The sequence below is a fragment of the Ammospiza caudacuta genome, chromosome 1 (assembly GCF_027887145.1).
Source record: "Ammospiza caudacuta isolate bAmmCau1 chromosome 1, bAmmCau1.pri, whole genome shotgun sequence".
In the NCBI taxonomy this organism is placed as follows: Eukaryota; Metazoa; Chordata; class Aves; order Passeriformes; family Passerellidae; genus Ammospiza; species Ammospiza caudacuta.
The window spans coordinates 34,616,964-34,644,036 of NC_080593.1; the positions used below are offsets into that span (position 1 = coordinate 34,616,964).

Genomic DNA, 27,073 nt, shown 5'->3' on the forward strand with positions numbered 1-27,073 from the left:
TGAGCAGTTCTAGTACAATCAGCATGAGTATTTATAAAGCCAAATATGTACCTGTACTTTGGCAAGACCAATGGGAAATGAATGGTTAGGGTAATATGTATGCAAATACATTTGCATATATTATATATTTGTCTGCATTTCACAACAAGAGATTTTGAAAGGCTTAGGTTTGCAAGATGATCTGATAATCTGTAGAAAACCCAGAAAATTAGAAAATAAGACCACTTAGAGTAAGTTTTGGTTAATACTGCATGTACAAGACTCAAACAAAAAGCAAATAATTGTGCAGCAAGCATTTACCAGTATAGATTTTATTTCTTTTCAAAATAATGGGGTTTGTTAAGATTTAAAATACTTTAGTAATTACCTAAAACAAATGTACACTTTGTTAGAACTTCTGGTAAGTGCTGATCTTGAGTTCTAAAAATGTGTGACAGAATACAAGAAAATATAAAACTGGGTTAGCAAAATACAGTAACGGAGCTTTACAAGAGAGACACACATTCTGTATTATTTGACTTAAGTCTATCAGGTAAACATGGTGTAACAGTTTTCCACTTAAAACACGTGCCTATAAACTTAATCTGCAATCTAAATCCCAGGAAAAATTAACTTCTGATCAACTCAAGGCTACTAGGTCCAAAACAAAAAAAAAATCCATCTCAAGATGTGTTTTGTCATTGAACATATATTCCCTTTTTCCATAAGGTACTAATTTTAAATTTTAATAGATCACTATATATGATAAAATTGCAATAAAACATTCTCTTATTTTTCATGATTCAACTAAATCTGTAGCCATAAAGTAAGTTATTTTATATGAGAACAATTAAGTGTTTCATAAAAAAAATATTTATTTATTGCATCTAGTGAAAAAAACTTTGATGGTTCTTTAAAAAAAAAAAAAAAAAAAAAAAGACTTGCTCTTGGCTAATTGCCAAACAATCCCCCTTCCCTGCAGCTTGCCTTTTCAAGAATTTTAAAGAAACTCTGGAGTTCTTTGTGGTCTGGACAGCCAAAGATGATTAATCTGTATGGAAGCAGGATGCTTGATTAAATCCACAAATTTCCAAATGAGCTATAAGGATAAAAAAATGTGGTTTGTTATTGTGTCCATTTCCAAAGGACAGCTCACAAGCTTTCCTCCTCACGTAAAAACTGGAACACAGCTGAGAAGTCTTTCATGGCATAGCCTTTGGCACACATCATCCTGTAGATCTGATGTGCCTGGGAGCCCAAAGGAACTGGTGTCTTCGTGTTGGTGGCAGAAATCTGGGCCAAGCCAAGATCCTGTGGGGGGCAAGAAGAGGGAGGAAGAGGGCAGAGAGGAAGAATGGAGGGAAAGAAAAAGAGAAAAAGTCAAGGGAGAAACAACAAGGACATAAACAGCCATGTAAATATCATAGGTTATTTGGCTTCCACTGTAACAAGAACTCTACTGTCAGCAAGTACGATACTCCGGCCTTAAGATATCAGACCTGGAGGAAGCAGGTCTTTTCTAGTTTTTATTTTTTAAAACAGTAATTCAATGTTGTTCAACATAAAAACCTCAAACTTTACCAGTCAGGCACAGGAGGAGAACAGGAGGAATTTTAAGATTCTAGATCTTTATATAACCTGGTAGCAAGACTCAGAATCTTCTTCCCCATTGAGTATGTCATCTCAAGTAAGAAAATCTCCCTGGCTATTCACTGAAGCATTTCACATAGATTCTAAGAGTATAATTCAGTTCTTTTGGCAAGAGGAATTTTTTATTACTATAAACAGGTTATGAATCCGGCAGAAGAAATTTCAAGAACCAGAAAATGGAAGGCACTTAGCAAATATACATTTACTATAATTTAAATGGTTAATATCAAAATGAGACTCATAGGTCACTTAGTGAATATAACTGGTTTGTTGCCTAACTGGAAGGACGTATTATAGAATTGCTTAGGGGGCAGTCCTGGGTCTGCTGTAACTCAAAATTCTTCTTGAATGACTTTTTCTTTAATGATTTTGTTTAATAGAGGCACATAGAGAAGAGTTCCACTGTGTTTTTAAATACTGTATTTGGGTCAACAAGAGGGAGGGAAGGTTCAAAGAGGACAAATTTGAAATGTGTCCTCCTTAGTCAACTACGGTTATAATCTGAAACAAATAGGGCAGAACCCAAAGGTGAATATCAGGTACTATGACTAACCATAGCTAGCCAGAAAGAGTCAGCTGCCAGCTAGGCTGTAGCTTGAACTCTAAGCTGAATCAGACATGAAACAACCCAAAGACAGAAGCACTAACAAGGGCCTGGATATATATTAAAAATCTCTTGACTAAGTAGGTAGGAAAGTAATGCCTGCACTGAAGGCTGCCTTTAAGATCTTGTTAATGAAATCAATGTTTGGGGTCTATATTTCAAATAAGTTGCAAAAGAACCTCTCAAATATTACTAGTAAATGCCTGTATTTCCTATCCATTCAGGACTATGGTGGTTTATAGAATCTGCTGTGTGGTTGATTTTCTTCCTGTTTTTCAGTGGTTTTGGTTGGAAAGGACCTTAAAGATCATCTAATTTCAAGTCCCCAACCTTGGGAAGGGACATCTTCTACCTGACCAGGCTGCTCCATGCTCCATCTAACCTGGCCTTGAACACTTCCAGGGATGCGGTATCCACAACTTCTCTGGGCAACCTGTGCCAGTGGCTCACCAGCCTCACAGTAAAGAATTCCTTCCTAGCATCTAATCTAAATCTACCCTTTTTCAGTTTGAAGCTATTAGCCCTTATCCTGTCACTACATTTCCAAAAGTCACACTTCATATCTCTTGTAGGCTTCCTATAATTCTTGGAAGGCGCTATAAGGTCTTCTCAGAGCCTTCTCTTCTCCAAGATGAACAACCTCAACTCTCTCAGCCTTTCTTCATAGGAGAGATGACCCAGCCCTCTGACAATCTTCACCACTCTCCTCTGCACTCAGTCAGCAGGTCCATGGCCTTCTTATGTTGGGGCCCCCAGAGCAGGACACAGCACTCCACATGGGGTCTCACTATAGCAGAGCAGAGGGCGAGAATCGCTTCCTTAGACCTGATGGCCACGTTGTTTTTGATGCATCTCATGATGTGACTGGATTTCTGGGCTACAAACACACATTGCCAGGTCACACTGAGCTTCTGGTCCACCCATACCCCCCCACCAAGTCTTTCTCCCCAGGGCTGCTCTCAATCCATTCCTTGCCCAATCTGTATTTGTGCTTGGGATTGCCCCAACCCAAGTGCAACACCTTGCACTTGGCCTTGTTGAAATTAATGGGATTTGCAAGGGCCCACCTCTCACACTTTACAAAGTCTTTGAGTAGCTCCACCTTCTCCAAATTCTGGGCAACCAAGTCCTAACTCTATATAAGTCCTGTATCTATAGAGGCTTTTCGTGCTGTTCTTGAAGTATCTGGTCAGGTCTAATTTTATGAAGGCTTCAGCTTTCCTAACCTGATTCCTGGCTGCTTGGAAAATTTGTCTGTATTCTTCCCAGCCTACCTGTCCTTGTTTCCAACCTCTGAAGGCTTTCTTTTTGTGACTGAATTTGTCCAGTAACTCGTTCATCAGCACAGACCTCCTGATGGTTTTGCCTGACTTCCTCCTTGTTGGGATGCATTGTTCCTGAGCCTGGAGGAGGTGATCCTGGAATATTAACCTGCTCTCTTGTGCCCCTCTTTCCTTCAGGGCCTTATCATGGTACTGTACTGTGCAGATTCTTGCAGAGGCTGAAGCTGGCTCTCCTGAAGTCCACGAGCTAGTTGTGTACCTTCCTTGCTGCCCTAAGGACCTCAAACTACACTGCTTCATGATCACTGCAGCCAAGGCTGCTCTTGAGATTCACATTTCCCACCAGCCCCTCCTTGCTGATGTGAACAAGGTCCAACATAACAACCTCTCCTTATTGGCTCCTCTGTCTTTGGAGACGGAGGTTCTTACCAACACATTCCAAAAACTTCCTGGATTGCTTATGCTTTGCTGTGCTGCTCCTCCAGCAGATATCAGTGTGATTGAAGTCCCTCCTGAGGACCAAGGCTTGTGGATGTGAGATCCTATTTGTCTATATTTGTCTCATTTGCTCAGTCTTCAGATCTGATAGGCTGTAGAAGGTCCCTACTATAATGTCACCTGTCCCTACTCTCCTGTTAACCCTGACCCATAAACTCTCAGTCAACTCCTCCTCTATCCCCAGGCAAAGCTCCATGCACTCCACCTGGTAACTGACATAGAGCCTGAATCCTTCCACTCCAACACCCCAGTCAGAGGAGTCATCCCTCCATGTCTCTGTGATGCCAGTAAGATCACAGCCTTGCAGGTATGCACACACAGCATTTGCACAGAATCATTTAAACTGGCCCCCGATTAAGCCAAACTTACTGGCTGGAATGGCTGTAATTCTTTTGTGCTGTTCTTCATGTGCTCTCCTGCTGGACCTGCAATTCACCTCCAGGCTCTGGACAGCTATTGCTGTCCTGGCATCAAAATGGCAGGAGTGGGATGAATGCAGGTTACCCCTCCCCAGATAACTCTAGCTTAAAGCTTTCTTCACCACAGCTCTGCAAGCCTGCAAGGAAAGATGCTCTTCCCCTACTCTGACAGATGGTTCCCATCCTTGATACAGAAGAACTGAAAGACTGTAGTACTGCTGAGAGCACCTTTGACTTCCCAGGGATGACTTACAAGACAGGTCTTTACTTTCTGTGTGTCTGGATTTGAATTAGCACAAGGAAATTCAAGATCTTACTCTACTCTCTAAATGTCACTTCGATCTGTAAATCGGCTCTATAAAGGTCATTCTGATACAAATCAGAATTATAGTTACTTTTCCTATTACCCTCAAATGACTTCAAGCTCTAGGAAAATGGGAAAAACATACATATCAGATGTCACAGAATCCAAAATAGTTTTCATCTACATCAGGGCAGATCATTTCTTCTCTGCGAAAAAGACTGATGAGCTGACAAAGTCAGGAACACTTACTTTAACCTGCATACAGTAAGATATTTCATGATATATATATAAGCCCTCTTTGCGAAATCTGTACCCATTTTATTCATTTTATTCAAGAAAGCTTAACTAATGTAATGGAATATTAGAATGGCAGAGTCATCTAATTCCAACCTAGTGAAAGTACTTGGCATTGGTAGTGGTGACTGATCTATTTCTCTCTGAAGGGACATTCACAGAAACCATTCCTGAAAATTTTGAATGGACTGTTAGCACAAATACAATTTCATAGATGTTCTGGTGTTGGCAATGGACAAGGTTAATTTTTTGCAGCAGCTGTGAGGGGGTGGAGCCTGGCACCATGTGGGCATTGCCAAGACCTCAATGTTATTTGGTACCATCCTTTGCCATTGCTGGGATGTGCAAAGGAACTTTCTCGGGCTTCACTGAAAAAAGGATGTTCCTTTCTGGTTGAAGAAAAGTGTGGTGGGTGGCTCTGTCCACCATTGCTTTTCATTGTCCTGGGCTTGGTGGACACTTTGCATTTAAATAATCCTCTCTTTTGTTATTAGTATGTTGCTGTTACTGTTTGTGTTCTTATATCATGGCTGCTTCCCATAAATAGTTCTTTTCTCAACCCATGATCTCTGCCTCTTGTGTCTCTGGCTAGAGGGGGAAGGGAGCAGCTCACAGGGTTTTTTTGTGGGAATACTAAACTGGGGGATAGCATTCCTAAACCAAGGCAATAAAGTAGCTCTGTTCACTTCAGTACAGAAAGTGTGACTCCAAGATGGTTGAAGCATTCAATAACATTTGAATAATCAAATGGACAAGGACTCCTGACTGAAATGCAGGAAAGTTGTTTTGCTTTTTTAAAACTCCATTCTATGAATTAGAGCTTTGAAGGAAAAAAACACAAGAAAATGTAAGTAAAGCTTATCTTTAGCTTCAGATTATGAAGTATTTCGCACCTTTTCAGTTGAGGCTGGAGATTCCTCAAGTGAAATAGTACAAAACAGCTTGGAAAGAAATTCCCCTTTGCTGACTTATTTGGAAAAGTAAAAATGAGAGCACAGTTTATGGCTTCTCTTATACTCTTTGGAACTGACAACATCTTCCAGATGTCTCAGTGCACTGAATATTCTAACACTTTTCCTCAGCTTAGAATAGGGAAACAGATTCTCTTTCAGAATTTGCTTCCACTTTAGAATTACCTGGTTCCTTGCATTTATTTTGCAGTTGATGTAAATGAAACTGCCATTTGGAATAAAGCTCAAAGGCTGCCTTGACATGACTCAAGAGGAGTATGATATAAATCTAGCTCTTCTCAGGATCCAAAGTTGACATTTAATTAGCAACTGTGCTGTAAATGAAAGATGGAACTTCTGGCCTGCCAATGCTTTGGAAACAAACATGGAGTGGTAAACTAAACTAGATTTTTTTAAAATGCAAAATCTTTAGAGCAGGTTTCACAGTAAGTTGACTAAATTATATGCTTCAGTATCACATTTCAAGACCAAAGAGCTTCTCAGAAGTGTCTGGCAAACTTTTCTGACCCAAACACTTAAAGTTCCTCTGGCTCTGTTTGAGAGATTTTGATGACAAAATATTTTTAAGAAAGCCTTTGACTTCTACCATCTCTGATATGTGAGCAGGAGCTTGAAGTTTAGTAACAGTGTTTAGTGACTGTTACTGAGGCACTCCTAGTTATTTTCACTGTGGAATATTTTCTCCTCAGCCTCAGGGTTTCACCTACCTCTTTCTCCTTTGAATACATTCTTTTTTATTTCTTAAGTGGCAAAATCGTGCTCTGCATTTCCCTTAAAAAAAAGTCCCCACCTCAAACAATTCACAAACTGCATAGTATGTCACGCATCAGGATGAAATGGATAGCAGCAAAATTCTTTCTACAAACTAAAAGGCAGTGTCTTAGAAGGGTCACCATTGCACCAAAGAATAGCCTGAACATGATCAGCTGTCTTGGCTACTTATTCAAGAAATCTTCCATCTGTATAGAAAAACAGAGCATAGTTCAAGAGGCATGAGAGGAATTTAATGCCTTTCCTTCTTACTGAGGGTTCCAGCCTAAAGAAGGCTTCAGGACTGTCAGGAGAGGCAAGTCAGAAGAGGTGAACAGCAATTACAAATCTCTCTGAGGAGCTCTCTCTTGGTTATCATTGATGCTTTATAACCAAAAGCTGGCAGTTTCAACAGGCACAAACCAGGCTGCTATTCCTTCAATTAAAGAAAGATCTTTCAGGGCATTCTTCCATGGGAGATGAAGACCGAAGGAAAAAAACCAACCCTTTACAAAGAAACTTAAAAGGGAGGGAAGAAAATGTGTGCCCCTATAGCATTTACACTATGAGGCTATTCTGGACAAGATTGAGATCTATCAATCATGAGAACAGAGATTGCAGCATGAAACATGGCACAACAGGCAGAACAGATTCTGAAAACAACACACAACATGGCAACAAGCTTTGAGGCAGGGCCAAGGTCAGGTTGTTTATCTCTAATTGCCTGGCAAACTCCAAGTAATAACCTAATGCTTTTTATAAGTCTGTAATTTAAACAACACTTTATTGTTCCCGATGTTCAATGACATGCACACAATGTAAAAACTGCTACTTTTCAATATTTTAACACATTCTTCAAAGAAATGAAAGTTCCTGATCATTGTTCCATAAACATAAATTGTAGCAGCCATTGAGGGGTTGTGAGCCATGCAGCATTAGCAAAGCTTTTTGGTGCTACCACATGCAAAACACTCTGGGCCCACTCTGAAGAGAAGTTGGATAATTTAATTGAGCAAATGCACCAATTGTCCTAAATCAACTGCAAAATGACATGAACAGTATCAATAAGAGCTCCAGCACTTTGGAGATTTGCATGGTAATATCTGAGTTCACCAGCTTTGAGAATGCTGTTTTAGTTTTAAGTGCTACATTTCCACCTACATGGAAGAGCTGAAAATGGACAGAATGCCTAACTGGTTGGGAGCACTCAATAAAATGGTATGCATAAAACCTATCCTGTATGAACCCAAATGCCTCCCTCAGGACAGTATCTCCATGAAATGGATATTCAGTGCAGATTTATTTCATGCACTTAGATGAGACATCTCTTCCAGAGCTGATTTTATAATTTACCTTAGGCAATCATTGTTCTCAGTGAAGAAGCAGTTCAAGAGTCACAGTTCTGTATCTCCTTCGTCCAGCTGTGTGTTCTATCAGTGGGATGCAGAGCTCTGACCTCCTTGCTCTTTGGCCTCTAAAAGCTTTGCTTTCCTGACCACAGAGTGACTCAGGACAGTGCTTTTCTTGGAAAAGCCAAGAGCATGGCAGTAAGTGCATTCTCCTGGGATGGGATACCAGTAGGTCTTCAAATTCCTACTGTTGAGAAGGACCTAAACCCCAGATCTCCCACTTTGTGGACAAGCAATTTAGATTACTATGTAATTACTCATGAGAAGCCCTTCTTCTGTCACCAGCTATGACAATTCAGGAGAGCTCACAGAATGGTGCAGAAACCTGCAGGAGATCAGTCTGTGGTGGCATGGGTTGCTTTCTGCATTCCAGATGGCCTTAGGCACAAGGACATACACACAAGCAATTGGCTCTGCAAGGAAGGGCTTGCTAGAGATGCCTAGGAGCACAGTTAAAGGTATCTGGAAGAGAGTGGACCCAAAATCTGAGATGCTTATGCTACTATCAGCACCTAATTAAGTCACTTGGATTTCCAGTGCTCTCTCTTGAATTCTCTCTTGAACTTAGGCTCCTAAATTCTAGAGCAGTCATGCAAGAGGCACCTAAATGGCTTGCTCACTATATTCACAGGTCCATTGGGACTCCTTTATTAAGGCAGAACTCAGAAAGATCATGCAGATAATCTCACTGAGTGGCTCAGCAGTAATAGTGGCTAGAAAAAAGCTGGAGACTAAGGAAAAGCCCTGTAAATAACTCATTAATTCAGAGCCACAGGAAGAGCTCAGTTCCCCTCTATTCACGCCTATATATTATCCTGTTATCACAAATTTTCACTGAGAAGACCGTTTGCTAGAAGCCCAGAAAGAAGCAATTGCACATACTTGACATGCAAGTGTTATGTACCTTAGCCATGAGTGTTGTTCCAAAGCCACCTTGATAATTGTTGGCTGAGGGTACTCCTTCCATCACTCCAGGAACAGGGTTGTATGTATCGCTTGACCAACAGCGACCTGAGCTCATATTTAGGATTTTGGCCAGCAGCTTTGGGTCAAGGCCTAATCTGTCAAAGGTCAAAGAAGAGAAGTGTTAATGTCAAAACGCACAAGACATGGGTGACTTGTTTTATATCTTAGGACCCTACTATCATTCCTCTCCCTTTATTATAAGTCATGAAAAATGACAGAGTATTGATATTGGGGGCAGGGATGCCATATCTTAAATTAAAGAGCATCAATCCGCCATTTAAGCAGTAGGTTTTCAAAGCTCTTTTCCTTTTGCACTAAGAAAATCCTCTTCACCTAGCAATTTTGAAAGTGCAAGCAAATTAAAGGTCCTTTGAGAACAATAGTTACCTTGTATTTCAATTACTGACAGGCATTCCCTGTTCTGCTACCTACTAGGTCACATACTTGTTCTTCATATAAAAATATTCTCTGAATGAAGCCAAAAATTCACAAGCAAGTGTGGCAACATGAAAATGGTTGTGCAATGCGTTTATATGTGAACACTAGTGCACTTCTGAAGTAAACACGATACCGCAATTGACTCTGCTCTAATAATGTGAATAAAAATGCTGCACTTAACAAAAAAACTTTACCGCCACATACAGCTGTGCATTCTTGTCTTTGCTATTATTAAATCTTCATTATATGCTCCTGCTTATGAGGCAAGTCTGCATTTCACTGTGACACATGTTACCTATTCGCAAACATATATTATAGTTCTGGGTCAGCTGCTGATAAGGTTACTGATCCCGATAAAACAAAGCTTGTCCAAGTAGAAACGTCATTTGTTCTACCATGGAGAGGATGGCATAAACTGCTGCTCAGTGCAGACCCTGAAAATTCTTCAATATTTTACAAAATTAACCCTCTTATGGATTCCCGTTTATGCTGATAATAAGTTGCAAGTGTAATTTTCATCAATTGCATTAATACCAAGGACAAGCAGCAGCCATTTATCAGGCACTGTACAAATGTTCAGCTACACACAGGACAAAAGAGAAAGCAAGGGAACTATCTCCAGTGACAATTCAAGACGAGAGAAGGACATTTTAAAAGGGATATATCACAACCTTCCACAAAGTTTATTTAAATAAATTTCAATGTTTTTTATGTTAGCTCTCACATCACAGACTTTTGCAGATTCCCCACAGACTAACAGTGCTTCCAGACACAGTAGTGCTCAAAGTTTTAATTTGTAGAAGAGAAAAGCTCATTACCAGTGGAACAGTTGCTAAAATGCATGTCTATCTATTCCAGTAGGCATTCTGGATTTGAAAAACTACATTTAACATAGTAAACCCTACAGCATGGCTCCTACTCCTATAGTGGCACTGTGTCCTGCAAGTCTTCCTTCCTAATGCTAAGCTAGATAATTTTCTGTATTTCAGACAGCTTTTTAGCAGTACTGCTGTGCACTTTTGTTTATGATTTGCTACAGCAGCCCCTGGAATTCAATGGAAAGTCTCTACTGGCCTAAAAGGGATCAAGCTTTATGCTCTTCCCCATTTTTTTCCCAACCCTCTGATTCAACTGAATGCTTATAATGATAATTTATTTAAAAATACAAACTGTGTTTTCCAGCACTAATATGTTTTCACAGTATTTTACTGTGCATAGTGCATCAAAGTCCTCACCATAAAAGCCTTCATCAAGAGCCACTCCAAATAATGGCTTTAATTGTTTTAATCAAAAAAACCCACACTGGGAGCATGCAAAGCCTGAGCTTTCAAATACACAGAGGTTGCTTTTTTCCCCTCAAACAAATCTCTTGACTTGTCTGTTTCTTTATCATTGTTACACCCAGATCAGTATTTTTACCAATGTAGTGCCTGCTTGTGCTATATCCAACAGCATGGAGAGGCCTGCAATTACAGCTGTGAGGATACTGCAAGACAGAGAGCTTATTATTTCAAAACACATATAACCCTCCCAAAGAATGCTCTTTTTAGTGTTCCAACTACCTCTCTGTGAAAGTATACTTTAAAAGATATGCATGCATTATACAGATATGTAAAATACTGTCTTGCACTAGATCTGACATATTTTTGCTCTGGGAAAAGAAAAAGGAAGATAGTGTCAGTTTGTATCCCTGCTTCTTCAAAATTCATAGCTCTTAAACACCATGCAGCTTCTCTTCAGGAGACCTGAATCTATTTTTTTTTCTCCTTTGCAGCAAGTGTATCATTAATAAGAGCAAGTTAGAAGTGCTTTGCATTTCATCTTTCTGAAGATTCATCCACTGGTGCATATATAACTGACAGTTAAAATTAGACATATATTAAAATCAGTTACTGAAGAAGTCCTCTGTCTTCCACTGTGCCCAAAGCTTGTAATGGTCTGAAACCAGCCAGAATATACAGTAATTGTCATTCAGCAAGAGTCTATCCTCGGAAGTCATGCTTCAGTGGAGAAGACTGAGTTTCCATTTGAAATCAACAAATTAATCCAAGACAGGTATCTGAAAGGGCAAGTTTAATAGGAAGCAGCTACTGGGCTCTCAACCATGATAAAATGTTATTGCTGTTTCCCTGTAAATTGGCTGGGAACATACGATACTCTCTGCATAAGAGCTCCACTGCTGTTCAGGAGATATACTGCTCAAGCTATCAAAATGATGACAGTCTGCCAGTCCCCATAACAACTTGCCATTGGACATGGCAAGAGCTTGTGCATGTGTGTGTGAATTTACAATTACCAAAATGTTCTTCTCCCTTATAAGCAGAAAGGAAGCCCATGTATTAACTCTACTTATAATAGAACAAAAACAATTTCTCCCTCAAATCAATGCTTCTTCAGTAACATTCCTAATGAAGTGAACAGCAAAAACTAAGCAATAGATGCACACACTAAAAAAAAAAAGATCAAAATAGGATCCCTTCATGCCACAGCTCAAAACTCAAGTTTTGCTGAGCTCTAATAAAGCTTCAGCCTGAATTTTTCATATACTCCTCTGAAAGCTCAGTCTGAAGGGATACAGAAATTAAAATAGTGTCTCACAAGAAATATCCATCCTGCCTCATTTTAAGGTGTAACAACTGAAGTAGCTGAACTCGAGAGTTTCCCATCTCAAGGTGCCTTGGGTAAACACTGTATAAAGGTGCAAATATTCAAGAAGAACCTTGCAACCAATCTACCACAGTTAAAAATTACTTTGCCATTGGTATTTTAAACAACTAAGTGCTCTCCAATGCCATTACTAACCTTCATGAGACTTAGCTATAGTCCCATGCCAAAGACAGCAGAACCATACCTTGGAGTTCTTTTTCAAGGTACTCTTTCTAAATTTTGCAGTGGGGATGTGTCCAGGGCTAATTATACCTCAGCCTGTTGGACATGCTCCTCTCTACTCTGTCAACTCTCATTTCTGCTCATGTCTTACATCCATAGCTCAGGGGTGCTCACAGAAACCAGACCTAGAGACTGAGACTACATTTAAACTTAGCATGAGAATAAAAATTCTTTTACTGTCTTTTCACTCTATTTATCTAAAAAAAACCAGGTGGGCACAAATCCATGGAGTAAAATTGCTTAGGAAGGAGCTGTATTTGCAGCTTTTGGTATAAATTGGGTGGCACTGCAGTCCCTCCTCATAGAGATGATTTTCTCTGCTATTGGAAGTACAAATTCATTGTGCAGAGAGGTTATTGCCATAGAGCCCTTACTGCTTTCCTGGTCCCTTTCATCCCAACCATATTAAGCAACCTTGTCCTGTCTTGTGTCACCACATAAGCCCTTCCTTGAGTCTTTGCAGGCAGTTTCTGATGGGACCGCAAACTGTCTGTCAGGCAGCAACTTCCATCTGACCTAAACACAAACCAGCTATCAGCAATATTTCATTTCTGAGTTTTATTTTGCTAGTATTAGAAATTGTTTTACTGGAGCTCAGGGCTCAGCAGAACAAAGTTACTGGCACTGAAATCATCAGCAAAATGGAAAAGAAAAATGTTTTCTGACTGTGGACAGTATCACTTCACGTTTGCACTTCTGATTTGTGCAGTTTACATGTACTTTGTGTGTCAGTTTGACACAGCAAGTCAGTATTTTGCAATATGCACACTACTTGTAAAACTGCACAGCAAAATGTGCTCAAGATTTTTATACTGACAAGTTGCATTAACATGCCACAAAGAAAAGAAAATATAAATGACAATTTGAATTCATTTCCGCAACATTTGCCACACCTTTTAACTTTTACTGGTAACATTCATAAATCATCAGGAAAGTAATGGAAAAACTGAACATAACATGCATTTCATTGGTCAGAACTATGGATAGGAATATTTTAAAAAGTATTTATGCAATTTAATCCAAATAACTTCGAGAGAAAATGGATATCTTTATTAGTAAATAAAGATGATGTTCGAGTAAAGTAAGTGAAATATAAATGCAAAAGTACATGGCAATATGGCCTATTTTTCTGGGAGTTTATTGTGGAGTTTTTGTTCATAAATGGCAGTTTTCTTTCTTCCTCATCATTTTCTATTTGCTACTTATGCTGAAGTTTGGAAAAATTCTCTAATTTCAAATAGAAAAGAAATAAAACAATAATTTAAAAATATGAAATTACTAAACCAGTGACTCTAACTACTTCAGAAAATGAAAATTTAGACTGCATGGTTTATGAAAACATTAGAGAAGAAGTGATATTAATAGAATTAATATCACACTTCTTTGAAGACTTAAGTTTAGAGTATATATTAGAATTCATGGAAGGTGTTGTAATAAGATCTTGTAGCTACATCTAGTTCTGACAGGAGTATTTTGAATAATTAATTATTCAAAGTCCCTAGAACTCAATGTAAATGATGCAGCAGATATACACAATGCATGACATAAAGACATTTTATATTCTATATGAAAGTTGAGAACACATCTAAGTTCCAAAATTCCTATTCTAAATTTTAAAAATTTCAGTATCCTTTACCATTATTAAGTCAAAGTCAAAGACTTTCTTGACCAAATATGCATCAATCTAATAAACCAGGTTCAGCTTCCTACTCTCTTCAGAGCAGGCAGCTACACTATCCTTTGAGCTACAGAGTAGAAAAAAACTTCCTAAAATTATTAATATAGCAAAACTTCTAATAATTGGAATGACAACTGTAAACTTCTACATTAGAAATTTTTACACACTCCAAGTGGATAGCACTTATTCTAGTTATAAGCAGAAGTCATCTTCTCAAATTCTAAATCACACTAAATAAAATAAATGCAAGGATTCTAAATTACTTCTTAAGGCTTTAAATAACCACCTCTGTCATAAACTTCATGCAGTTTTTGACTAAATGAGATTCTGCTCTTTCTATACTTTGTTTAAAATTAGCAGGTTTTTTCTACAATAAATATAGTTCCTCTTGATAACCTTAATTGTAAGGCAGGGAGGCTTACAGATTGTTACTTTTACATTGGACTTTTGCTCACAAATGATGAATACAGATTCAGCCAAAATTTAAACTGGAAAAGGAAAAAATTCTAAATACCTTCAAGCTACAATGACTGCAGACATCAACTTACTCTTCATAGGGCTTACAAGCCCTAGAATATCCCTCTTCCAAACCTCTTGATTTTATTTTAGTCATTCCTACAAATATAGATAAAACTGTAACAAAAAATTAGTTGCATGTGCCTTATTAAGAAAATCATGACTTAAAGCAGAACCCAATGCAAGCTTTCTGGATAACACTGGATTTAAAAAGTTGTAAACAATGCTACTGGTTTTATTATGGCTTGATGCAGACATGCTTCAGTATATTACAGACTCTCAATTTTAAAATGTAAATGGTACAGGATATTGATAAACCAATTAGCACTGATGCAAAGCAAATTCCTCTTTTATCTCAATTACAACATGACAACTTAATAGGTCAAGACAGTCTAACATCTGAGACAAGGGCAATTCAATAAAACAACTGCATCTTGATATGGTAATTAAGAGGAAATGTGAATCCATTACATTGTCCTGTGTATGTGTGCATATGTAGGTGGTGTTTTTTTAAATTTATTTAAGCATTTGATGCCCTCTTGCTGTTTTTATAGCACATCAAATCCACATGAACACACTTGAGCCTAGCTGATAAGTACCTACAGTATCTGTAGTTTTAGCAGGCAAATTTTAAGGATGCAACTGTGCAGATAAATAATTCATGAAAAGCCCCTGAAAGATACACAATTGCAAGATAATCTCTTCAAACACAGGACTTCTCTGTCTATAAATTTGCAAATTATTTTGATTTGGCGACAAGAATTTATTAAGGTTCAAATACCTTGATCCTGAATGTGTACTTGCATGCACTCAATTGGAAAATAAAACAAAATGACAAAGACCCCAGCAGAATAAATACATCACAATTAAAAAATAAAAATAATTTTGCTCAAATATGATGTCACTTAAAAGTTAGATGTAGCACATCCTAGAAAAGAAATGGTAGCCAGCACTGGCAAGAGTATAGTAGGAGTATACTGCAGCTTTCTGACAAACTAGGAGTTTTGGCAATTAGGACAAAGTGCTCTCATAAAGTCAAAGAAAGGTAGATGTTCTGTTTTATGCTTTCATCTTAGTTTGATATACACACTGTAGTAGAAGTTTCACTTTATAATTTAAGAAATAAAGCAAATGAGAGCCATATGTGAGTATAATATTCTGAATAGATTGTACATCAGTTTAGAATAAAAACAAAAACTTACCTCTATATCAGCTCTGGATGTTTATCATGAAAGACAAACATTATTGCAGGCTGCACTACATCAGAACAAATAAATAACTTCAGATGTAGAATGTAACAACCTATGCAGCCGATACAAAAGAATATTTCCATGATGAAAACGCCTCCTTTAGTTAAATAATCCCTTCAGCCTGTTCATGGCTTTGTAAGGCAACTTCTGGCACAAGTTCACCTATTTCTTTTAATCATTGTCTCCGCAGAAGTCAACCATAATACATAAAAACTGTAATGGAAAAAATGTTTTTGAGGTGTTCAATCCACCACAAAAATCAAACCAACCTGATTCCAAGATTCATAGCCTCAGCAGTTCCAATCATACTGATGGCCAAGAGCATGTTGTTGCAGATCTTTGCAGCCTGAAAACATGCGAAACCATCAATTATTTTATGCATTTTCACAGAACTAACACACAGGAATCCACTAGGCCCAGTACAATAGGATCAAGTATGTTCTGGCAGCTTTCTTCTAGAGTAAACACAGATCTGTGACAGCACAAAGTTAATGAAAGTTGCTCTGTGGCTCCTTTACAGATTAAAAAATACCTTTTTTCTTAGTACTGTTCAGTTAGCATACATGCCATGTAGGAGCTCTTTGTTCTTCAGAACATCCAGTAAATCTAAATTCAGATGAAACAAAATCAAAATGTCTTTTCCCTAAGAAGTATCATCTCAACAAGCCAGTGTGGAGAAATGTCAGTCAGATTTTTATACTAAGTTACACAACATACTGGACAAAAGTTCCATGACATTATTTAGAAACACAAGGTTAGAGACAAACAAACAAGAATGAAGATATATTATCAAGCATTTAGTTCTTGAGTAAAAGAATAGGCATCAATAAATAAAAAGCCAGAAAAAGGAAAGACTGAGATAGCTATTAGCCCTTCAGAAAGCATTACCTGTCCGGTTCCAACCTCTCCACAGTAAACCACATTGGAACCCATGCATGTCAGCAACTCTTTGGCAGCATTAAATTCTTGTTCCACTCCACCAACCATGAAAGTAAGGTTTCCAGCTCGAGCAGCTCCAACACCTGAATCAAGATAACATTGGATTTAATAATACTATTAAAAAGCCTCAAAAATTAGGCAGTTTCTCTTACCAGTAAGGGTCTGATGATGCAAAATACTTCACTTACGACGAACATCCCAAATTCTATGTAAAAGTAACACTACATTCCTAGTACTCAAAGGATCAGCAATCTAAATTCTGAAACATCTGATGGAGATAAAATCACCTTATCTTTCAGGCACACTAGCAGAAAAGTCATAAGACTTGCATAAAACTGGCAGTCACTTTTTATAGTTTATACAAAGAAACAATCAACTTTTCCTGAAACTTTGCGCTCCACAAAATTCATGCTGTCTGAATTACTAAATAAAATTTCTCTTTTGTCAAACTACTCTTCACATACAACCATTAACAAACTACTGCTCAAAGATAGCTCTGCTTTTATCAGCCTCTCTAAACCTAGGCTAATTTTTACCAGTGCTTCCTGAATTTCACATGATTGAACAGCTAAAGACACAAGCATATAAAATCAAGTCTTCTGAATTTCTGCAGTTTATGATGTTCTTAATTTGAAGCAAAAGTCTCCTTAATCTGAGAAGCTTTAACTTAGTTCCCACATAAATTTAATGTATTTACAAAGATGCAATTATTACATAAAGACAATGTAAAAATTGTTCATACACACACACAAACACACTACTCCCAGTTGTATTCCTGAAGTCTGTCTTGTCTTTAGTACAGTTCAGTAAACACACACCACAGTTCTTTGAATATACAGTTCCTAAGCACAACACTAGCAAATTTTTCATGTGATATTTATTACCTCCACGCCATGAAATATTCTATTCCTTAAAGGAAGCTTAATTCTAATATGAATTACATCCCTAACTTCCTCACCCCTGGTATTTAATGGGTATAACTGCTAGGAAAATTCGGCCTAAACTGATGAACAGATCAGCTCCCTCACTAATTTTCACTCTGGCAAGAAGCAGAGCCACAATAAATTTTCTGTTCTATGCATCAGACATTGGCTGGTTAGGGTGCACAGATGCAGATAACAACTGACTTTCAAATCAAACATGCTTAGTTAGGTACAGTGCTCCGAAGTGCTGTACCACAGCTAAGGAAGTGGTCAGTTTTGGACTTTGTTTACAGCATCAAGGATAGTAACACTGCAGCTTTTCACACTGAAGAATTTGTTGAATTTTTTGTTTTCCTTTTCGATAAAAATTTCAATTGACACTCTGTGTGCAAGTGCTCTGTGTGGCTATGTCTACAAATGCCCCTTTCTGTATCTTGCAAGTCCATCCTGCCTTTCAACATCTACTATCTTTTTCAGTCACTGAAGAATTTCAGACAAATTTTACAGATCGAAAGTCTCAAAAAGAGTAAATACCCACCAGTTATGCAAAGCTAGGCAACTGTAAAGATGATGACCTGCTCAGTCTATATTAAAACTTAAAATCACAAGATTTCTGGGCTTGAAAGTGACCTCTCATGATCATTGAACCCCCTGCTCAATGAGGGCCAGCTGAGGCATGATGCCTCAGGACTGTGTCCAGCCTTCAAGTGTCTCCAAGGATGGAGACTCCACAGACTCTCTAGGTAACTTCTTCCACTCTTTGCCTACCCTCACAGTATAAAAAATCTTGGTTTTTTGTGCTTCAGACGGAATTTCTTGAGTTTTGATTTGTGCCTCTTGTCCTGTCACAGGGCACTACTGAGGAGAGTGTAGCTCCCTTACTTAATTCCATCCCCTTAGGTCTTTATACACATTGATAAGATCCCCCTGTGCCTTCCCTTCATGCCAAACACTCTCAGCTCTCTCAGTCTCTCTTCATATGAAAGATGCTCCAGACCCTTTGTTATCTTCAGGGCCCTTAGCTGGGCTCACTCCAGTAAATCTGTGTCTTTCTTGTGCTAATAAGTCCAGAACTGGAGCATCCAGAAGAGCTCAGACCCACAGCTTTAATGAAACAATTGGTCTGTATACAGAACACTGCTGAGGCACTGAAATATATACAGCAGTGAAGATCTTCCTGCCCAGGTTGAGAGACACCCAATTTTCAGCCAATCCTCGATCTCAATTGAACAACTCCTCTCCAGGCAACTCACAGGAACTGGGCAAAGAGCAAAGCCCAAACTAGCTAGCACAAACAGGTCATTGTTGTCTTTTTGGCTACCAGTTCACTATGTACATGACCGCAAAGATTGCTACATTAATAAACACAATGATTTTCATTCCATTCCTCTAGCTATTTTTATTCAAACCACATAATGGCCTTTACCACTAATCCTGTGATCTGACCTGCAGCAAATTAAGTAGACAATTTAAGTCAAAGCTTACAAACAAAATCCAGTACTATCCATCATAGGTCAATAGCCTTGTATCTAGATTACAGACTGCTAAATAGCTTCAGAGATTCATTTATTAGAGCAAAATTAATGCTGACAATAGTTTTCAGCTGGTTAATCTTCTGACAGCTGCACTCTCTCACTTGTTCAAACATTTCAAGAAGCAAAAATAAATTAGTTAAGTAGAAAGAAGAGACCAATTTGTTGTATAATGCAGAAGGCTTGGAAAATTCTTGTTTTAAAAACAAAAACCTATTTACTTCATGGTAGATTTTATCATCTAGAGTCCTTGCCAACTATCTGCTATTTTATCAGAATCAAAGGAGCAACGCAGCAAATTTTTAAGACTGGCAATTAAAAAACATTTGGCGTGGAGTCTAGGAGTACAAGAACTGTAACTTCAGCTAAAAATAAAAATTAAAAAAAATCATTATACAAGAATGCACAGCCTTCTTTCACAATCACAGCTTCCATACCAACAACACAAGCCAGTTAAGCATTATCAGTTTTTAACACTAAAGACAACAATGGAGATGCAGAGCAGCTAATGCAATTTAAATATGCTAAATATTATTTTTCATATTTTGATTTTTTAAAAGAAGTTTTACCACATAAGATAATGTTTTATGTACCACTGCTGTGAGGGTAAAAAGTTGTTTAAAATCTATCTGTTCTTTCTAAAATACAAAAAGTCTCTTCACATCCTTGGGGAACAGTTTTCAGAGAACAGTATCTATGAATAGCATGTGTTAAGATTTCCTCCTCTGCTGCAAAGCAAGACTGCTGGAGCCCACGGCTGCAGTTTTATATTTGGTTTCTCTAGGATGATCATATTTGGTTTCTCTAGGATGATCACCCACACCTGTGTGCAGAATCTTGCAAGGTCGTCACACCAGCAGATCAACTCCAAGTCTGTTGCTCACAACAGCACTGGAGTTTGCCCCAGAGATATAAACTGATAGGAACAAGATTGTAGAGAAATATAAGAGATCTAGCTAGCTGAGGGGATATGCAAGAAAATGACTCTGGGAAAAAATATGGTGAGAAGTTAGAGAGTAGCACTGCAGCATGGCATATCCACTTGGAGATGGGTTTTCCAGTTGTGTACGAGGAGGTTTTGGATGAAGATCTGCAAAACTAAGTTTTTTACCAAAAAAGGTACATAAAGAACTGCACTTCAAAGCATCCTGTCACATCTGGCTGTGCTACTTGTAGGGTAACTTCAATCCAGGTGCTTCTCATTTGATTGCCAATGGATTGCTCAGTGAACCTCCTACAGAGCAGTTCTTAAGTTCAACATTTTAGACAAAAATAGGAATGGAAACTTAGGAGCCCTCACATGACAACAGGAACTGGTTGTAACCACCCTGGAACAGTCTGAAGATGACCTCAAGTTTTAGTATCCAGTCCAAGCAGCCTCATTTGATAGACATGCTGACCGTCTGTATTCAGTTTCCCATGCTTATTTAAACAGCATTTCATGTTGCTGCAAAAAGCCTAGAAATTTGCCACTGATGATTCCAGTGCCAAAAAAAAAAACAAACCCAGAAATGTCTTAGTTCTACAACTACATCATTAAAACCTCTTAATTTCTATCAGTTTGCTTATTATTAAGAACACAATTTGCTAGAAAAGAGATGTTAATGTAAAGGTGTTATATGAAATTATCTGCTTTTGGTTTCAGTTTTATTACATTTCTGTAAGAACAGAGGGCAGATGAGTTAAAAAGAAGTGATATTGTAAGGCTGTGTATTACAGCACCATCACAATGGCCATGCTGAAAACAGGAATGCTGCTGGAAAGACAATGCATATCCCAAGCATATCCCTGTGCCAACATATTTAATCCACTGTTGCGCTGCACCTGCAGATAAAAAAATTCATTGCTGACAAAGTTGAGGCCAAAATTATATGAACTGAGCGGTTTCAATCTCTGAAGGACAAGTAAGAGATGAAGGCTGTAATATCGAGAAGCTTCAGCAAAAAATAATCTATTTTGTTATTTCTCTACTCAACATTTAGCTGCAATTATAACAACTAATTTTGTGATCTAAACTAGCTTTAAGAAAAAGTAAACAAGAAGAGCATTGCTAGAGTTTTAATCCTCTACCTTGTTTTACAGTGTTGCACCTTCAAGCACAGGAGTTGAGGCTTTGCCTGTTCCACTTTGGGAAGTGCAACGGAACACTGGTCTTTTATTCGGATTAATTTTTTTTAAATGCAGTTTAAGTGACTGTAGCTGCCTCAAACAAGCAGGTTCTTGTCATGTTTGCTCTCTTTCACATAGGCTGAGCTTGAGAGGCTGCATCTGTGTACCTTGTGTGAGTGTGTATTTTTAAGGACTAAGCAGATTTTTTAAAGTACCTGCCAGCTCACACAAAATACTTTGTCTTTGGAACTCATGAAAAGTTAAACCAAGATACACAAGGAAAGATTAACTGAAAAGGTTACTATTGTTTTCCTACATATATAAATCTAAAACCAATTAAGAGGCATGTAAAGGCAAAATCAGCTATAAATCCCTAGTGGAAATAAAAGAATATTTAAAACCATACTATAAACTTAAAATAACCATGAAGAGACTAGTTATTTTATAAAATATAAGTAGGGTATCAATGTTTTCTACTTGCTTCTTAGACAATATCTGCCATCATCAATATATTTTCAGGAAACAAGTAAATGGAACAGACTCAGAAAAAAAGCCCCACAGCACACTGTCACTCCAAGGGCTTGTGTTTCTCCCTATTACAAAAATCAGCATCAAAGCTAGACCTATGAAGCTATTCTGCTGCCTTATAACTAAAACACAGTAAATCACTTAATTTGCTCAAAAGAACTTAAATGTTGTAACCAGTCTGCCATCAGCAGAGATAAAGAAGAGGACCGATGGGACCGGGCTGCAATGTGAGCCGTCTTTAAAATGCAATTGTTCTAATCATTTTCTACAGATGCAGCCTCACAAGGGGCTGCTGTCACAGGGACCATTTACGACTTGTTATGGTGTCTCTATTGTTTACCAGCGACATTCGCTAAAAAGGCGACAGCTGGGACAGAAAGCTGCTCCTCAACGAACAATATAATCCCGTGAAAGTAATCAACAAATTTAAGGGTGTTAATTAACTTTACACTTTATCATGTTCAATTAGTTGTCCTTTCTCGAAAAGATTGCCGTGCACAATCGGTTTAGAGCGTGCCATGTTTGATTTGTAAGTGATCACTGTTTCTGTTTCGAAGTCCATGTCAGATGTTCTCTTGGGTTTTGGTGACACAGATGAATGGCTCTGCACATGTTAGGGGGTGATCTGGTTTAACATAAACCAGCATAACATAACCCCTTGTTAACGTATCGCTGGCCTTTCCAAGAGGCACAGAAACGCCCGCGCCCGCGGACACACACAAACGGGCACAAAACCCCTGCGGCAGCACGACAGTCAACGAGTCCAAGTTTCGTTTTTGCTGAAACACAAAGACACAAATAAATGGGCAATTTTTCATCATTATAGCTCAAAGCAAGACTTGTCTTTTAGGGGCACGCTTGGGATCATTTCTTCCCAGCAAGATCCCTAGTTCTGCTGCATTATGCACTAATGCACAAGTGCCTCCGTACGTTTTACATAATGCACGCTGCCTTTTCTAATGGCAGCTGAGCAAATGCTGGGTGGATGCAAGTTCTTCTGTATATAAAATTCTGTGGTTTGTACTGCATTTATAATGCCAGAAGAAAGTTGAATTAATCTATTATTAAAATTTGCCATTTTCCCTGTAAGGTACCATTCCTACTTGCTAACGGGACAAGGCAAAGCTCATGATGAAGCGACAACGTACTTGGAAGTGCCCCTTAATGAAAGTCATTGCTGTTTCTCTCTTCTGACAAATAGAGCTTCGCATCACCATACCTCATAAGCTAGTGATTTTGAGCAAAAATGGAAATGGAGGTTCAGGTCAGTGATTTCAAGATTTATATAAAAAGCACTCAAATATTAATCCAGACAAAAGCATGCTTAAAGAAGTAGAAACATCTCTTTCACGGCATAATCAAATTATACAATTTGTGAGATTATGGCTGTACAGAGAAAAAAACCCAGTGGATTTTTATTCTGCATCAACAGGCAAATTAAATACACATGATCATCATTATTTAAGCAGTTACATTGTACATAAAAACAAACTGCAAAAAACTCACCCACAAAACAAAACAAAATAAAAATGCAAAAAAAGCCCAATGGAAAAGTTGTTAACTCTGAAAGCTAATAATGGACTAGGTTAAATATTTAAGAGGAAATTATAGACTATATTAGAAATAGCTGAAACCACAAAACAAAGCAGTATAAAACATTAGTTTTCTGCTAGGAAGAAGATCTGCAGGGAAAAGGGAAGCGGTCGATAGATCCTTAAATTGGACGCAATAGCTGTTCTTCTATCCCAAGTTGGCAGCTGCTACATTTGCAGACCTAGTTCATTATTTACCCATAATGACCATCAAGCTCCAGTCAAAGTCAGATCACAACAACTGTCAGCAGCTCTTTTAATTAGCCTTGTTTGAATTCAGATAAATATCACAATGGCCCAGCTTCTGCTGAAAAAGCAACAAGAAGATTGCAAGGAATAAGCTGCCCTGACTTCCTAACAAACAGTATTGTGAAAAAGTCCAGAGCACCAAAGTTGTTTTGGTTTTTTTCTTTTAAATTAAGGAAGGGATGGTGATGTGCACATTATTATTTTTCCCTCACGTGATATTCATATTACTACTTACAATTCCTGTTTATAAGCAAATTTGTGCATCTCAAATGCCAACTCAAAACATTACTCCAAAATCTGAAAGGTAAACTTGAAGAGATGGTTTACAGGTATTAATTAAATTTCTAACCTCTGTGAAATCATATGATTTAAAAAACTGGATCAGAATTAAGGAATGCACATATTAACAGGATTATCCTCTCTCCTAATTTATCTCCTTCTGTTTGTTTATCCTCAGGGAACATAATCTTCTGTTGCATCAAGCCACTCTCATTCTCCCTGTGTCAGCAGCAGAATAATAATTCCCTCCTCCTCCTCCTCCTCCACCCCCTCTCCCACAAGCACTGGCAAGAATGAAGACGAGTGGATCAGACTGTATGCATCAGCATTAATGCTCCATGCAGCTATTTTCCTAGCAGTAGTAGACACTGAAAGAAAGATGCAAGAGAGGTGAGCGATGTGCTACCTGTTCCGGGCAGCCCAGCATGAGAGGCGTAATTAAACAGATTTTGCCTCCCAGAATAATATGAAGGTAGAAGATGCAGGCAGAGACTGCTCTAAGAGCCTTTCTTCAGCATTCCACTTGCTGTCACAATTGTCCCAATTTTGCTAGGTGCTGTCCAAAGACAAAGCCAGTTCCAAATTTCCAGTCCTACATGCTAATCTGAGAAGTGCCGCTGTACATCCAGGGATACTTGGCGGCCTCAAGGAAAACATATTTAGGGATTTACATGAATCGTAAGGATACATGCATATAAACAATAGGTACAAACATCTGTTACAGTAGAAGAGGATATCCCTTTTGGGAACAGAAAAAATATGTAAAAATAATCAGAAATGGAAGGTAGAAAGTAGTGGAAGAATAAACAACTGATTAAACAAAATAGCCAAAATTATAATGAGAAGCTTTATGTTTTTAGTAGAAGGCCTGAGTAGATTTGTAGAGGGATTTGTACTTGGACTTGGCCATGGATGGTGGAATAAAGACATTAAATTTTTTTTAGATGTATTATAGAATGATGCCAAAACAGAGAAAAGAATATGCCCTCTCAGTAAATCATGCAAAAACTAGAAGCTGTTGTTGTGGCAGTTTAATATGAGAGGGATGCATGAGGAAAATTTTACGAGATGGTATTAAGTAGCAACTGATGCCTCCAAGGGATCAGCCAAAGAAAATAAGTTGCAAAAGGCAAATGCACACATAAGATACTTCAACTTTTTCAACAGAAATACAAGCTGAAAGGCCTGATGAAATTGTTCTGCCTGTAGCATTTTTTAAAAAGCACTACATTTAGTTCTAGTCATTGTAATGTCAGAGAGAAATATCAAAGCACTTGAAAAGTTAGCAAGTAAAAAGGTTAACAGCAGTGCAATAAGAAAGGAAATACAGTATGATTGATCAACTTATCCGCTTATTTTTACCCAAAATATTGTATTAAAAACATTAAGAAACAGCAGTTCATGACAGTCATCTTTCCCATTCTCCACCTTTGACCCATAATCCACCACAAAATCAAAGACAACAGAAATATCCTTTTGGTATTGCTGGAGTACCAGACTTAGCTACTCCTGTACACATCACCAATATTTAGATATATGGTCTAAATCTCACCTGCAGACCTATACAGAAATATGAAAACTTAACAACAACAGGTGCATGTATTTACAGTTGTGGACAGCAAAACTACATGCACAGAGATCAGCACAATTCAAAACAAGTATCTAATTTTTTATCTGAACATTAGCAAGAAGGCTGTACAGCCAGGGATGAACAGAAGCAATACATTCCACATATACAAAATCCCAAAATTTCAAAGCAGATTTCAGACAGTCCAAATGTGAAGCACCTGACACTGAGCTGTCTGATTAACTGTTTCTGGGTTCTGAGCAAGCACAGCATCAATTACATGTGATATACTGAATACAAAAGAAACAAAGAAAATATTCCTTCTTCAAAGAAAACAAATCTCACCCAGCACTACTGCTTGAAATTCTGGTCTTTTAGGAGAAGTTCAAAAATTAAACATGAACATGCATGCAGTCCCTCCACTATGTGGGCCACTGTTAACCCTCCACACAACTAAAATTCAGTAGAGACAATCTTGACCGATGAGGCTTCAAGTCCTAGAAACAAAACTTTATCCTAATCACGTAGTGCAAAATCAAGAATAATTTTTGTCGAGTGTTAGAAAGAGGGAAGAGCTGCATCTCCAGTATCATCATAATCTCACCTTCTTGAAAAGCTTCTACTCTATGCAGAAGATCACCAACCAGAAAACAGACTGTTGTGTGACTATAGAAGAAAAAACTCAAAGGGATAGACATTTATAAAGTTCTCTTTGAAAAAAAGAAGGCAGAATCCCAGAAAAGTGATTCTTATATTCTTACAGTTAGTTGTTCTAACTCAAGTTCACAGACAATAGCAAAATAAACATCAAGCCTCCAGAAGCTTAATGCTTGCAGAGAAAAACCAAAAGCCACAAACAGATCCAGCAATCCACCTTGTCATCACAGCTTCTCATCTCATCCATTTTGACTGAACAACGTACATGCAAATGCAGGACCAACAAAACCATATGTGTGGCCAGTCTTGCTGAGCACTTTAAATCATAAAAAGCAGTCAGCTGTATGTCACCAGGTTTGCAGATTTTGCTACTTGGACTTGAATGTCTCTGGAAAGTATAAAATACTTGCACATTCTACCTTAACTCTACAGCACAATGCAACTATGTTTACATAGTTCTGTGGAATAGTTACATAAAAGCTGAAGAAACCTCTTCATTATAAGAGCAAAACAAGAACCTTCAAGAAAAAATAAACCAGGGATATTTAATATTATTGCCTGTTTCTCCAGTATTAGTACAACTCTAACAAGATACCAGTCTTCTTTTACAAATAAGAAATACTTGAAACACTTCAGTACTTTATGATTTTATCATATTACATTCCTATAGGCCCCTAAACCAAACAAAACATGGCATGTTTTTTTTTTTTTTGGAATAACGAAGACATTAAGCACATCACTAAAAAAGAAAAATATAGTCACACCGAAATATGCATTTAAACTGCATTATTCAACAGGTA

The 27,073-nt window shown here is 38.0% G+C and overlaps 1 protein-coding gene across 1 annotated transcript in view; it reads right to left on the reverse strand.

Moving 5' to 3' along the window:
* Positions 1-281: 281 nt before the first annotated feature.
* Positions 282-27,073, reverse strand: part of HIBADH (3-hydroxyisobutyrate dehydrogenase) — an 85,740-nt gene continuing 58,948 nt past the window's right edge. Inside the window, exons 5-8 of the mRNA XM_058811842.1 lie at positions 16,787-16,920; positions 16,168-16,244; positions 9,066-9,222; positions 282-1,290 (exon numbers count right to left, since the gene is read on the reverse strand). Of these exons, the coding sequence (XP_058667825.1) occupies positions 1,132-1,290; positions 9,066-9,222; positions 16,168-16,244; positions 16,787-16,920 (527 nt within the window). The 3' untranslated portion in view covers positions 282-1,131. The remainder of the gene's footprint in view (positions 1,291-9,065; positions 9,223-16,167; positions 16,245-16,786; positions 16,921-27,073) is intronic.